Below are 15,100 nucleotides of genomic sequence, written 5' to 3' on the forward strand. Positions count from 1 at the left end.
CGTGTGTTTGATGTGTACCTTAAAGGGGCGTGGCCTAATGAGTGAGGTCAGGAGTTGGGTTGGCAGGTTAGTCTGCGTGTGAGTGCCTGGGTGTGAGTTGTGGTCTGCAGCTGCTGCTTGCGAATGTTCTCATTATTTGTGTGTTTCACTGTTTGTCCCATTCTGAATTAAATTCTTCATTTTTTTCTCGCAACAGAAAGAAAAAAGAAAAAAGAAAAAATTGATCTCATAATTTGGGGCAATCGTAAGTCAAGGTACCCCTGTGTATTATTTTTTGACTATGCAAGGAAGCTGGGGGAAAAAAAACAACCCGGCAAAACACAAGGACAACACACACTTGAATTGTACTGCTGTTGTTACCATCACACAAATCTATTTCCAAACCACGTTTGCATTGTTGCTACAAAAAGAAACGAATCACACACGAGTCTCAGTGCGCGGCCGCGAGGCTGACACACGTTTAAAAAATAACATTTTTGTACCGCAGCGCTAAATCGACAAGCAGGTATGAAAACAGCGGGAAGCGGCGAGATGAAACGCTCCTTGCAAAAAAAAAAAACAAAAAAAAAAACAATCAGCAGCACAAGTCTGATAAACATAAACGTACAAATGGAAGCGTTGGTATCTTGTAAATCTAGCACTCACCGTCCTCCTTGCATTCTTCCGGGGGCTTTGCCTTCTTGGCCAGCCGAGGGTCCAGCCATGACGTGGTCTTTGTGTTGTGACTGCACGACAACAGGACGACGACGATGAGAGAGAAGATCATTAGATCAAAGGAACACTAACGACCGGGACCCAAGCGAGCGGGCCTGATTAGCAAACATTAAGGTGCATCAATTATTCAATAGAGAGGCCGGGAAAGTTTACACAACTAACCACACATAAAGCAAAAGATGGCGACCTCTGCCAGGAAAAAGAATCTAACACGACTAACTGCAAAAGTACTCACATGCAAGTAGAAGTTAAGATACTGTATGTACCTGATTAAAAAGCTTTTTATATCATTTTATCCCTCCCACACTGTTTCAACACATTTAAACTTGTTAATCACATTGTAAATGAATTTGAATATTCAAGTAATTGCAAGCTTAAAATGCAGAGAAGAGAGAATACTGTGTGTATTGCAGTGTCTGTGTACATGCATGTGCCTTTAAGAGGCGGGGTGGCGGGGTGACTTTGGCCAGTGGCCGTGTGAGTGTCCGTGCGTGAGCTGTGGCCGACAGCAGCTTCTGCATGAGTGCGCTCTGAATGTGTTTATGTGTTTTGCCTTTTCGCGGTGTTCAAATAAACAGCTGTGGCTCTCCCTTTCCACGTGCGAGCGCATTATAGAACCCCAATTCCAATGAAGTTGGGACCTTGTGTTAAACATAAATAAAAACAAAATACAATGATTTGCAAATCATGTTCAAACTATATTTAATTGAATACACTACAAAGACAAGATATTTAAAGTTCAAACTGATAAACTTGATTTCTTTTTTTTTTTTTAATTAAATATAGGTCGAATATAGGTCGTATTCTGTTTTTATTTATGTTTAGCACAACGTCCCAACTTCATTGGAATTGGGGTTGCAGTAAGACAGTATACTCTAAGAACCCACTATGAATCACAATATAGTTGGGGCACGAATAATGAGCCGCAACGTAGTTAGCATGTAAACTACAGCGGAAGCACAGGCAATTAAATATGGCAGAAATATATAAAATGAGAAATGTACATGGAAATAGACTGAGGATATAGAGTAAACCATTTCTAAAGAGTCCAGCCTACTGTGGATTCTTCCACACGTGACGTTTTTAAAAGCACTTCTTTAAGTTAAAACGTCCCCCCTAGTTGTTTATCCCGACAATCCAAATGTTCAAACTGCTGGTTGCCACGACAACGGTTATGACGTGGACTCTCCCCAATCTCGTGCAACAGATGCTCGACAGCTTCAGCCTCTCATCTTTTTCCACCACTCTTTCATTTGTCTAAGAGGGGGACTCAGCTCGGCTTTGTAAAGTACATTTTTTACTTCTTCCTCACCAATTTCCTCATGTGAGACTCACTAAGCTTCCCGGACAGGAAGTTTGACACTTTGACTACTTAATCCTGCAGCATGTTTTTATTCTATGTATTTTTTTTTTTAACTTCTCCACTGACTTGAGTGAAACCCCCAGCTGGGAATTCAGCTTCTTCCACTTACTTGCAGTCTGCCGGAATTCTGTGGTAGATTTCGACACGGTTTTACAATTTCCAGCTCATGAACTCCCCAAACTCGCATATTTCTCTCGTCTGAAGCGCAAAGAGGATTGTATTTGACTGCATTATTGTGTCAAATGCATTTGTGCATTGAGTTACTGTGGAAAAAAAATTAAAATCGGATAAGTCGACCGCAAAAATTGGTTGACGCAAAAAATAAAAACTATTAATAATAGCATATTTGTGACACGCGGACCCAATTTGCGTCACCAGGAACCATTTGGAACCCTGTTCATGTTTCCCGCACGGACTTTTGTTACGGACGGACGCACTGCACTGTTGGACAAGTAAAATAAATAAATAAATAAATAAAAATAAAAATGAAAAATTGCCCAAAACTACAAAGTAGCATCTTTAAATTATTCACAAGACACTATTAGATGTGTAATATACATATATCATGATGTCTGAGTGAGCTGAATGGTAGTTAGCATTTTTTTTCTTTTGACCTAAAATGGTGATCGCTGGCATGCTAATGCTAACTGTTTAGCAAAGGCTATTTTGGTTGTCTCAAATTCTGTGCAGAGTTTATACTATACACTCAGTACCAACATGTACAGTACAGTTTAAGGAAAGAAGTCCGGCCCTCATAAATGAGAATAAAATGCATGTTCGTACTAAAAAAATAAATAAATTGGGGATTACTTGACAAAATATCAATATGTTAATCGATTCTAAAAAGATTTGATAGTGACAGCCATACATTGGGTGCATTCCTCTTCTTTCTTTTTTTTGCCGTATTTCATTTTGAATGTAATATAACACTCTGTGACACTGTTGGAACACATTGTACCTTGACAATAAAAATCACCTCTTTAGGGCTAAAAAAAAATAAATTAATTAATTAAAACTATGCAAGGTTTTTGTCTTACTCGATGAAGTAGACCTCCCCCTTCTCCGTGTACGCCATCTCCCAGTTGTCGGGCAGAGGACCCAGCTCTTCCTCGTCCACATCCGGGACTTTGTTGGGGGACTTGTCCGGAGATTTGGGGGCGTCCTCCGCCTCGGTGGGGGCCTCGCTGGTGGCTGCCGCTTGGCTGCAGGTCTCCACGGCGACCTCCCCGGACGCGTCGGTGCTCTTGTCCTCGTGCTCGCTGGACTCTGGACAAGAAGAACCATTGCGTTACATTTTGGCACAAATCAGGATTAAATGTCGCCGCTGCAGCCCAGAACGCAACCAGTCGTCGTGTCCCTCCGTTACTTAGTGGCCGGCCGAGTATTTGTTACCTGAGCCTTCAGCGGGAATTTACCTGACCTAATCTACCTCTTGTTACCACCAGTATCACGTTGCAATTAGAGAAACAAGCAATAGAGTACTTAAAAAAAAAAAAAAAAAAAAATAGCAATAACGGCACACAGCTATGCCACATACATCATCGGAAGAAGTTCAGAATCACTATTTATCTAATAATGACAAAAACATTTAAATAAAGTACACCATGCTAACCAAAGATGCTGATTATTAAATGTATAAATAGATCATCTACAGACATGTTTTGCTGGTTCAAATCGGCTGTAAGGAGTTTTGCTCTGACCAACCAATCAGAGGATGGAAAAATGCTGACATCATCGAGGGCCAGCGGCGTGGCCCTGTGAGGACAAATTTGAAATCTGATTAGTTAAAGGAACAGTCCCATAGCCCGCGTATATAGTTTAAGTTACATCGGCCAAAAGTACTGATTCTGAAGGCGCTGGGCAGACTAGATTGACATGGCAACACATAGATGCTGAAATCTGATTGGAGAACAATTCTAACATACACATCTCAATACATTACAAAATGGTAGAAAAGTCCATTGATTTCAGTACTCATACATGATAGATAGATTCACTGAACACTTGGTAAAATACTTTTCAGAGGCCAAACTCCTGCCTAATTTCAACATCAAAAATCATTTTGATGGTTTCTTAATTGTTTGTATAATATTCTCATTTCTCGAGATGGTGCTGCCACTGGCCGGCGACCAGTTCAGGGTCTACCCTGCCTCTCGCCCGAAGAGAGCTGGGACAGGCGCCAGCACCCCCGCGACCCTAGTGAGGATAAGCGCTACACAAAAGGAATGAATGGACGAATGAGTGTGAATGGTCGTATGTCCATATGTTCCCCAGGGTGTGCCCCACCTGCCAAAGTCATCTTAGATGCTAATTAAAAAAAAACATTTTTTCAATAAAAAAATGGATGGAAGATTTTTATTCTGCTCCATAAAGATAATAATATTTTTTAAGAAAATGGTATGGTTCTTTCCTCTTACCTCATCCTCCATGAAGGAAGCAAAAACTCATCGCGTTTGATAAGAGTTGTGTGCGCGCTATTCAAGTTATGTGTTGCAAATACTTGGAAATGCCAGTCGGGGGGGGGGGGGCGCTGTACACACACACACACAGACCTGGACTCACACTGCTCACTACACACAGCATGCATGATGAGTCAACGCTGCCGAGCTGCGACCCCCCAGGAGGGAGAGAGGAGGGAGGGAGGGAGAGAGAGGGGAGAGAGGGAGAGGGAGAGAGAGAGAGAGAGAGAGAGAGAGAGAGGGAGAGGGTTCTGAGGACAGCGAACATGAGGAGCACGCAGCGCGTCAGAAAGAGAGAAACCGGCAAAGACAGAGACTTTCAGGGTCAGGGAGTGAGTCAGAAACACAAGGAAGGGATTTTGAGAGTGACAATAGATGCCACCAGCTCTTTTTTTCAACGTCAAACACCAAGACCGCTGCTATGCTTGAATAATATTTCACCGTAAGGGCTACACCAAAGACTCGCAAAATCAAACGCACAGGTGACATAAATGCGACAACTGATGCAACTCGTGTACTTAAGTAAAAGTATAACACGTAGACACTGAAATGTACTTAAGTACACAAGTAAAAAAAATAAAAATAAATTAAAAAAACATTTTTTTTTTTACTGTCAATCATATACAATACCCGTTCCGCTAACATAGCAAAACGTAATAGTTTCCCTCTTTTATTAACTTAAGATTGCTTGCAACTGAGAAGAAAAGAATCACATGTTGCTGAAGAAGAAAAAGAAGATGATGAGGAAGCAGAAGAAGAAGAGAAGGTCCCCAACTAAACTCCAGTAATCGCTTCATTGCTGTATGCTCTGTTTGTATGTATTGCTGCTCCATGTGTGTTTAAGTAGCAGTTTATAATTACTGTAACATCGATGGTAATTTCACATTATATGTTAGCATTAAGCTAGCGGACTTTTGCCAGTTTTGCAGTGAACTTTAACTCGAAGTGAGAAATAAACAGTGAGTCTTCTTTTCATTTTCTTAAAGTGATGTTATACGATTGTCTCCCATTTCTTGACAGCGAAAGAGTGAGAATAATAAGTTTAAATGTGTTTTTTTTATTTTATTTTATTATTATTATTTTTTTTTTAAATCAGATTTTTCTATATTGCAGATTTTGTACATATCTCGGGTGGGTCTGGGATATATCCCGAGTGAACAGGGAAAAACCACTTTGAAATGATCTCATTAGTGATAATAATAATAATAATAATAATAATAATGCAATGGTCCTTTGATTAAATGCATGAAATTGGGGGTAAACAAAATCAATCCCTGCTAGTCAGTCCATGACAGTGTATGGGCTATTTGTTTAATTGTAACAAAAACTACCTATCAAAGGCGGTCTTATATTGGATGCAAGTCTTTCAGCATCACCGTCAACTGACGCGTAGACTTATGCTTCTGTGCTGCGGGAGAAAAAAACAACAAGCAAAAAAACAGCACGCAGGGATCACTGGAGGTTGTTTCTGTCAAAGGCCAGATGTAGAAGCAAAAATAGCACGACACACAACGAGGCGAAACACGATGACATGCTGCACTGAGCCAGACCGACCGAGGAGGAGGAGGAGAGGTCAGGAGAAAGAGGAGAAGAATGGACGCCAGTCGTAATAATAGAAACCGAGCAGCGAGGCCAGCGGCGGCAAAAGTGACACTCACAACAATGATAATAGAGAAGCCATCAAGGTGCCTTTGAGGCTCGTGTTATATACGTTTATGGACCCGGCGCAGTCGCGTCCGCCCCGAGCCGAGCGTGTTAATGTCGGCGGGCGGGATTTATGGACGAGCTGCAGATAATAGACGGACTGAAGAGGGGAAAGTAAATTCCTATTTATCCCATTATATGCAATTCCACCGGTGCACTCGGGAGAAACAACCCATGGGACAGTTTGGGGCTTCCAAAAGAATTTACTCGCCGCCTAAATCTGATGCTGTGAAATATTTTCTGTCTTAGTAGAACAAGGGAATGCAAATATGAGGACAATTTATTAGGTACACAGGCACAAAGTCAGGCTGTCCAATACGAGAGCTGTATTAAATATATACAATTACCCATATTGATCATACGTATTTTACTATTCTTTTTCTTCGTCTTCTTGTTCTTCTTATTGTTTATTATTAGTGTTACATTTCAATCAAATGTTTATTTTAAGCACATCGTTTATAAAGGATTACAGTGGACATCAGCGAATAGCGAAAATCCTCGAATAATGGACACTTATTGTAATTGGCATTGGCTTATAAAAACGCGAATAAGAGGAGGGTCGGGTAAAAAAAATAAATAAAAAAAAGCACGGGATCAGGGTATATATCACCAAGGAGCAATGAGAGCAAAATTTTATTTTTTTTCCATATTTGAAATAATAATAACAGTGATCCATTCAGAGCAAAGCTTATTTACCTATCAAATAATAATAAGGAATCTGGTCGTCTCAAATGCCAGCCATAAAAGACCAACTAAAATAGCTTGAAAAAGGGCATCCTGGGCATTTTCAACCCAAATGATCTTCCAAAACCAATAAAAGGACATCAAAGCTTCTGAAAAATCTAATAAAAAGTGTGTTTTAATGAGATTAAATTTGTGGAACGCGTGTGAGAGTTTCAGGAGACGGTCTTTGGAAATGACTGCTTTTGGTGGGTGCTTCTGTATCATTGTGTATGGGTGTCGACTGTGTCATTATCTGCGATCCGTGTCTCGGGCTACCTGGCGTGATGGCCACTCCGTTGCCGTTGACGACGGGGCTCTCCTCTTCCTCCTCCTCGGGCGGCTCCAGGCTGGCGCGCTGCTCCATGTTGCTGACCGACTGGTTCCTCTTCCTCTTGCCCTGGGCGCTGGGCCGGGCACCGGGCAGCAGGGCCTCACTCACATTAAGGGGAGGGGCTGCCGGGGACGGTTCTGCTGGCGGCTTGGGTGTGCCGTAGAAGTTATCTGATGGGTAACACACACACGCGCGCGCGCGCGCACACAGTCTCCGTTTATGCGGAATCCACATTCGGGAGGCAAAATCTCCGCTTATTATTGCCGAGCATTTACCGAAAAGTAAAATAACTCAGGGTTGGGCAAACGTTTGCGCTCAAGGACCACATTTTTCGTTTTAAAATGGACAGGTCATTCATGGATGAGGTTAACAAAATAGTTCAATTGTACATACTATATATATATATATATATATATATACATACACATATATATACATACACATATATATATATATATATATATATATATACATACATACACATATATATATATATATATATATATAGTATTTTAATGACAAGATAATAACTCAATACCAAAATACTTATTTTTAAAATTTTTATTACTCACAATAAATCAGTTATTTAATTAGCTACAAAAATAAAAAAGAAATAAAAAAGAAATAGGCAAAATGCTTTTACACCTTTATTTAGATCCTCCTATGTCACTTTGCGCATGTGTCAACGAGATCTCACCCTCTTCGACAGCGTTAAAGCGAAGCGGGACGTTAAACACGGTCAAGTGGAGAAGAAAAGGAGGCTACTTATATGCACAAGTTACAAAGCGATAAAAAGATATTTTGCGGATGAACCTAAAATGCACTAGACAGTGGTTATAAAAAGTCTTCACACCCCTGCTCAAACGCCAGATTTTTACGATTAAAAGAAAACAAGACCAAGAGAAATCATTTCAAAACTTTTTTCCCCCCCACCCCATAAATGTGACCTACAGTAGATTGCTAATCACGTTCCAAAAAATTTTGTTACCATTTTTGGGGAGGCCGGAACGTATTAATGATGAACGCGGTCATGAAAGGAAATTAAACTTGCATCTTCAGGCACGAGTGTATTTGAGTGGAGATCTTAGGTTAGGGTTGCCAGCGGGATCTCAGGTGAGCATGCAAGGTGCATTTTTTTCTTCTTCCAGCAGATAATTTACAGATTATTTTCAGTGTCTTTGAATGCAGCAGCAGGTTCCTGCTTCCCTACAAATGCCACTGCTTTGACCCGAGGGACAATCGGGCCACGAAGCAGGTGTGCTGGAGCAGGCTGGGTCCTCATTGTAGTGTGTGTGTGCGCGTGTGTGTGTGTGTGTGTGTGTTTCGGGTGTTGGAGCAGATGTGGTACAAAGGCCGGAGGCCTCCGATGTTCATCGCTGTCGGTCTGTGGTAATATTTCATTTCACTTCTCATGCCATGATGACTTTACAGGATAAATAATAAATGATGGAATGGGGAGCATACATCCAGTGGTTGTGATACAGCTTTTATTTATTCTTTTTAAGGAATACACATTTTTCTTTTGTTAGAGTTGAATTATGTATTGCTAGGCATCGTGCAAGCTTCAGTTTCGCTAAAGCGCAATGCAATTTTTGCTGTCGCTGTCGAGTGGATGACGCACATAATCGACAACTTTATGGGATGTACTTGGAAATGAAAAGCCAAAAAAAAAAAAAAAAAAAAAGTTTTGCAAACAGTAAATCATAAATCACTGAACAGTTCAACATGTGCATTCTAAAGATTTAGCACACTGCGGCTATCGATGATACTCATTAGCCTATTTATGGCGTTTTGCATTGTGTGCTAGCATTACGCTGCAGAATCTTCTGAGGCATTAAGTAGATTCAAATACACAATGTACAATTGTCTTTGTTTTACATTTAGTTTGAGAGTGTACTTCAAATTGGAGTTGCAATAAGCCACTTGAAGCCTCTTTTTTTTTTTTTTTTGTCAAACACTTCACGAAGTGCCAAAGTGCTTCTTGTTGTGAAGTTCACTGCCACCATGTAGCTCTTGCATCTCAAATTTCTGCTCACAAGTCAAAGCAAGAAAGTGGTCCAGCGATGGCTCGTATCTCCAAAAACCTGTGAGTCGACCCATTCGTAAGTGGTGGTACCACTGTATGTGCCTGTGAGCATTGTTGTATGTTCTCTCTGTATGTTTTGCTACTCTGTGTGTGTTAAAGTGGCAGTTATTTTTTGTTTATAATTACCGTTAATTTCTGTTAGCCTGTCTATGGCATTTTCTCATATGTTAGCAGTAATCTAGAGAGCGTTAGACGAAATTAGATGGTTTTGGGTAAACATTTTGGTGCTAAAATATACAATGTTTAATTCGCCTTTGCGTGAGTTTTAGAGTAAACTTTAAGAGAGATTGACAAATAAACAGCTTGAAGCACGCACGCCCTTGCCTCTTATTTGGAGAACTGCGCGAGGGAGAGTGAGAACAGGTGCTAGGGACTACTTTTAAAAGTGGGTTATAATAGACGTGTGGGAGGGGTGTAAAAAAAAAAAAAAAAAAAAAATTGTCCATCGTGGATTTTCGCCGATTGTTGGTGGGTCTTGTAATGGTCCTCTGTGATAAACGGGGTTCGCAGTTGATCATAATAAGTGCTCCTTGGGCCTTCCTTTGGAATTTCTTACCCCCTTCTCAGCCCTTGTTTGGATGCTTGCATGCAAGGAAGCGCTCCCATTGTGTTCCACTCGTAGCCAAATTGGATTTTCAGCGTGCTTATCAGATTGAGGCCGAGAGGGCGGTGGGGGGAGGTCACGTATGTTATCGCTCAATTCTTCGCCGACGTTCCTCCACTCGGCTTCAAACGAGATTTTCTCATTTCGTTGCCTCGTCTTGTTTCACACAAAAATTGTCGAGCGAGGGGAAGAATGTTTTTCAATCAGTGAAGAATTGCTATCAAAAGAGAGCATGATTTATTTATTTTTAATATACTTGGTCAGGTGCACCTAATGTTGTGTCACATAATGTCCTTACAGCACATTACATTGTGGGAAAAGGAACTTTTTAATAACTTGTAATGTATAAAAAATAGTGGCACCTTCACTTGTGGGTTTAATTTGACTTCCGTGACCAAGCTCATAACTCAATTTACTCTTAAATGTATGTAAATAAAATTTCAAAATTGAAATTAATTAAAATGCCATTGATCTGTTCCAGCCCCCTAAAATTATGATTTTTTGTTTTTTTAAATGATGGACTTTCCCCTTTGTGATACTAACACTTTAGTCTTAATATTCTAAGATATTCTGTTGAAATTCAGACTGATCCCACGGAAGTCACGTGACGGATCCACTCCACAACAGTTCTCAAAGCCTGGGGGCCATTTTTCATTTTTCTACTTCACGTTTATTGCCGAAAATCTGTTCCAAAATTGAAAAACTGTCTTCCCCTTTTTTGGGTAGCAAATGACTTTTTTAAAAATAAAAATGCAGAAAAGTTGAACAAACTATTTTCCTTGACTTGTGATTATAAAACAATTTATCCTTTCTTTAGAGAGCACTTTGAAAAACAACCGCACCTGTAACAAACTGCTGTACATCAAGATTTAACACAAATAGAACAGCCTGCAATAAAAGCCTTTATTGTCACAACAAAATTGGGGATATGAAAACATAAAACACTACCAATAATAATAATAATACTTTTTTAAAAAAAAAACAATAATGTCAAGCATTTACTACTGGCAGGATCAATGTCCCATCGTCTTACAAAAGTCAAAAGTTGGGATGAAATTTCAACTTGGGAAAGTGCCAGCATCGAACGATTGAAGATACCGGTTACACAACCCCACGTTATCACACATTTTAAGAATTAGCTTATTTTTCCGTCAGATGGCGCCGTACCAAACAATCGCCGGAAGCTCATACACGCCTAACCTTTGCACAGGAAATGTCACAAATCGATAACTTGTCTCCACATCCTCTGGTATTTTTACAGATTATTAACCAACCTAAAATGCTGAAAATAGCTTGAGAACAAATCTAATAACTCTCTTGGACACTTGAACAGTCCGAGAAGTGTCGTAAAACTCCGCTTCTCCCTCACTCGGCGGGAGCCGTGTGGCATTATGTTGCCTCAAGATGGGAAGTTTGGATGTTTTTTTTAGACAATAACGACTGAAAATAGTTAGTTTTGCTAAAAATGAATAGCTGTAATGCATGGGTGCAGAAAGACGAACGTCAGCCACAAAGTATCGATTAATTTGTGTTTATTACATTGATTAGTCATCTCACTGTTTTATTGATTGCATTGCTCATGGCTGTAAGACCTTTGAACCTTTGGAGTGGTATTGTGTTAATGTTGGTCCCGAAAATTTGTGATTTTGGATGATTCCACCCGGCAGCGACAATATGATGAGGCGATTCTACGTTTATATAGTTTCACAGTCATAAAGGCCCCTGTGAGAGAAACTAATGTGACCCCCGAACAAAAATGAGTTTGAAATCACTGCACAACAAGGTCAGTAACTCAGTTAAGCGAAACACAAAAAGTAAAGACCTCGTCATGAAAACGTTAACTCAAGTTGAAATGACCACGAAAGCAACAAAATTGCATCGCTGAAAAAGCTCTTCCCGGAGACTCACCTTCATAGGTTCCGCTCTCTAACAAGGCTCCGCTTTGCTCCAATTCCATAAAACGTTCCACAGTCACAAAGTTGTAGTCCACCCCCGGCACCTCCCCCTCCTTGGGCTGCCTGGTCGTACCTGGACAGCGAGAGAGAGAGAAAACGTGGACGCGCGGGTCAGGAGAGCCCTCTTGAGAAGAAGAAAAGACAGGAAGGCAGCAGAAACATAAGTGGCAACACAAGAAGCCCAGTCAGAAGTCTTCACGTGCCAGCGCCATCCCATTCAAACACTTGTGAGTGAAAATCACCATTAAAACACTTTGAAACTTTTTCAAGCACACTTTTTGTCATATTCCTTAGCGCCTGTCCTCACTCGTAGTTCTCCGAATAAGGTGCAATATGGAGGATATGCGGTGGAGAAGACGGATGCATATTTAAACACAAAAAGGTTCAACCAAGCCATATAAACACGAAAGTCAGCTTAATGCTAACGTATAATGCCAAATGCCATAGATGGGCGAATAAAGAATTTGCATAGTGTAGATCTGTCCATTCATTTTCGATATACCGCTTGTCCTTATTAGGGTCATGGGCTGCGGCCTATCGCATCTGACTTTGGGCGAGAGGCGGCGTACACCCTGGACAACAACCATTCACACTCACATTCCCACCTGAGAACAATTTAGAGTCTGCAGTGAAACTAACAAGCATGATTCTGGAATGTGTTTTTGAACGAAACACGGACGCTACGGTGAATACAAGCCTTCAAACAACTGCTGCTTTACACACAGAGCAGCAACACATACAAAGCATACAGCAATCCTCACAGGTATAACATAGTCTCTCTTAACTACGGCGCATCTCTTCCTGTAGACCTCAGTGGTGCCCGGCACGTTGTGGCACAACATAATACACTGAGGCCACGCAACTCTAAATTCGGACTTGCCTGTATACTGTAAAAAAAAAAAAAAACATAAAATACTATCACTTAAAAATCTGCGGTATAGCGAGGGAACATTGTAAAGACTCCATCAATAGGGCACATTTATTGATTGATTTATTTATTTTTAAATCAGGCACAACTCAAAGCTCCTGACGCAGCACATATTGCGCACACAACGGTAATGTGAAGGCATCTAGGCTGCCAGCAATTAGAGGCTGCCAACGTTCGGGAGAGCTCCATCAGCGGGGCTCTGTGATGGGCCTTAAAGGCAGCTTTGGGCTTAATGAGGTGCTTGTGTTTGCGCGTCGGCCAAGTCCACTTTGAGCCCAGTGAAGTCCACATGAAAGCAGAGAAAAAGAAAGCCCGCCGGGCCGGGTTATGCGCGCACAGTCAGAAGGCGAGCCCCATGCTGCTAAAGCAAAGCGATTCCAACGGCAGAAGGTCTGAAGTGCGTGGCATCGTTTAGGTTTGGTGTGCAGGCGTCAGCGATAGCAAGTAACAAAGTAGCAAAATAAATACTTTATTATTGTACAATTTTCCAGTACAGCGGTGCTTTGACTTACAAATGTAATTTGTTGCGTAACTCAAAACATTCTCGTCTCTAATCATCTTCCCTACTGAAATAATTGGTAATGCCATTAAATTATTTAAAAAAAAAACAGCATGTTTTTGATCGAGAAATATAGCACAGCGTTGTACTTTATTTAACAAAAAATACATTAATAACACATTTTGATATACTGTAAAGAATTAAACAGTTTGTGCAGCACGATAATTTATTGGGCGTTGTGCTGCTCAGGCTGGTGCAAGCGGCTCGGCCACCAGGGGTTAGTACAATACATAACGGTGCTGTGACTCAGCTGCAATAATAATATTTTTTTGGCAAAGTATAACGAATCTATGCCTCTGACTATTGTTATATTGCCTGTCTATGCGTCAGGCTGCACTGTTTGTGTTCAATTATACATCGTTTAAAGGTGTATAAGTACAACCCCAATTCCAATGAAGTTGGGACATGTTCCAAAAAAGCTGGGACATGTGGCAAAAAAGACTGAGAAAGTTGAGGAATGCTCATCAAATACCAGTTTGGAACATCCCACAGGTGAACAGGCTAATTGTGAACAGGTGGGTGCCATGATTGGGTAGAAAAGGAGCTTCCCTGAATTGCTCAGTCATTCACAAGCAAAGATGGGGCGAGGTTCACCTCTTTGTGAACAAGTGCGTGAGAAAACAGTTTAAGGACAATGTTCCCCAACATACAATTGCAATTTAGGGATTTCATCATCTACGGTCCATAATATCGTCAAAAGGTTCAGAGAATCTGGAGAAATCACTGCATGTAAGCGACAAGGTCGAAAACCAACATTGAATGCCCGTGACCTTCGATCCCTCAGGCGGCACTGCATCAAAAACCGACATCGATGTGTAAAGGATATCACCACATGGGCTCAGGAACACTTCAGAAAACCAATAGCAGTAATTACAGTTCAGCGCTACACCCGTAAGTGCAACTTAAAACTTTACTATGCAAAGCAAAAGCCATTTATCAACAACACCCAGAAACGCCGCCGGTTTCTCTGCGCCCGAGCTCATCTAAGATGGACTGACGCAAAGGGGAAAAGTGTTCTGTGGTCCGACGGGTCCGTATTTCAAATTGTTTTTGGAAATTGTGGACATCGTGTGCTCCGGGGGCAAAGAGGAAAAGAACCATTCAGACTGTTATGGACGCAAAGTTCAAAAGCCAGCATCTGTGATGGTATGGAGCTGTGTTAGTGCCAATGGCATGGGTAACCTACACATCTGTGAAGGCACCATTAATGCTGAAAGGTACATACAGGTTTTGGAGAAACATATGCTGCCATCCAAGCAATATCTTTTTCATGGACGCCCCTGCTTATTTCAGCAAGACAATGCCAAACCACATTCCGCACGTATTACAACAGCGTGGCTTCGTAGTAAAAGAGTGGGGGTACTAGACTCGCCTGCCTGCAGTTCAGACCTGTCTCCCATTGAAAATGTGTGGCGCATTGTGAAGCGTAAAATACGACAACAGAGACTGTTGTACATCGAGCAAGAATGGGAAAGAATTCCACCTACAAAGCTTCAACAATTAGTGTCCTCAGTTCCCAAACCTTTATTGAATGTTGTTAAAAGAAAAGGTGATGTAACACAGTGGTAAACATGACCCTGTCCCAGCTTTTTGGAAAGTGTTGCAGCCATAAAATTATAAGTGAATGATTATTTGCTAAAAACAACCAAGTTTATCAGTTTGAACATTAAATAT

At 41.0% G+C, this 15,100-nt stretch overlaps 1 protein-coding gene across 8 annotated transcripts in view; it reads right to left on the reverse strand.

Moving 5' to 3' along the window:
- Nucleotides 1–15,100, reverse strand: part of LOC133478083 (membrane-associated guanylate kinase, WW and PDZ domain-containing protein 2-like) — a 109,077-nt gene that overhangs the window by 49,706 nt on the left and 44,271 nt on the right. For all 8 annotated transcript variants that reach the window (XM_061773663.1, XM_061773661.1, XM_061773662.1 and 5 more), the window contains 4 exons: nt 11,893–12,012; nt 7,240–7,464; nt 3,115–3,343; nt 646–725 (listed from right to left, as the gene is read on the reverse strand). In XM_061773663.1, coding sequence (XP_061629647.1) covers nt 646–725; nt 3,115–3,343; nt 7,240–7,464; nt 11,893–12,012 — 654 coding nt within the window. The remainder of the gene's footprint in view (nt 1–645; nt 726–3,114; nt 3,344–7,239; nt 7,465–11,892; nt 12,013–15,100) is intronic.

This window comes from Phyllopteryx taeniolatus, chromosome 5 (genome assembly GCF_024500385.1).
Source record: "Phyllopteryx taeniolatus isolate TA_2022b chromosome 5, UOR_Ptae_1.2, whole genome shotgun sequence".
NCBI lineage: Eukaryota > Metazoa > Chordata > Actinopteri > Syngnathiformes > Syngnathidae > Phyllopteryx > Phyllopteryx taeniolatus.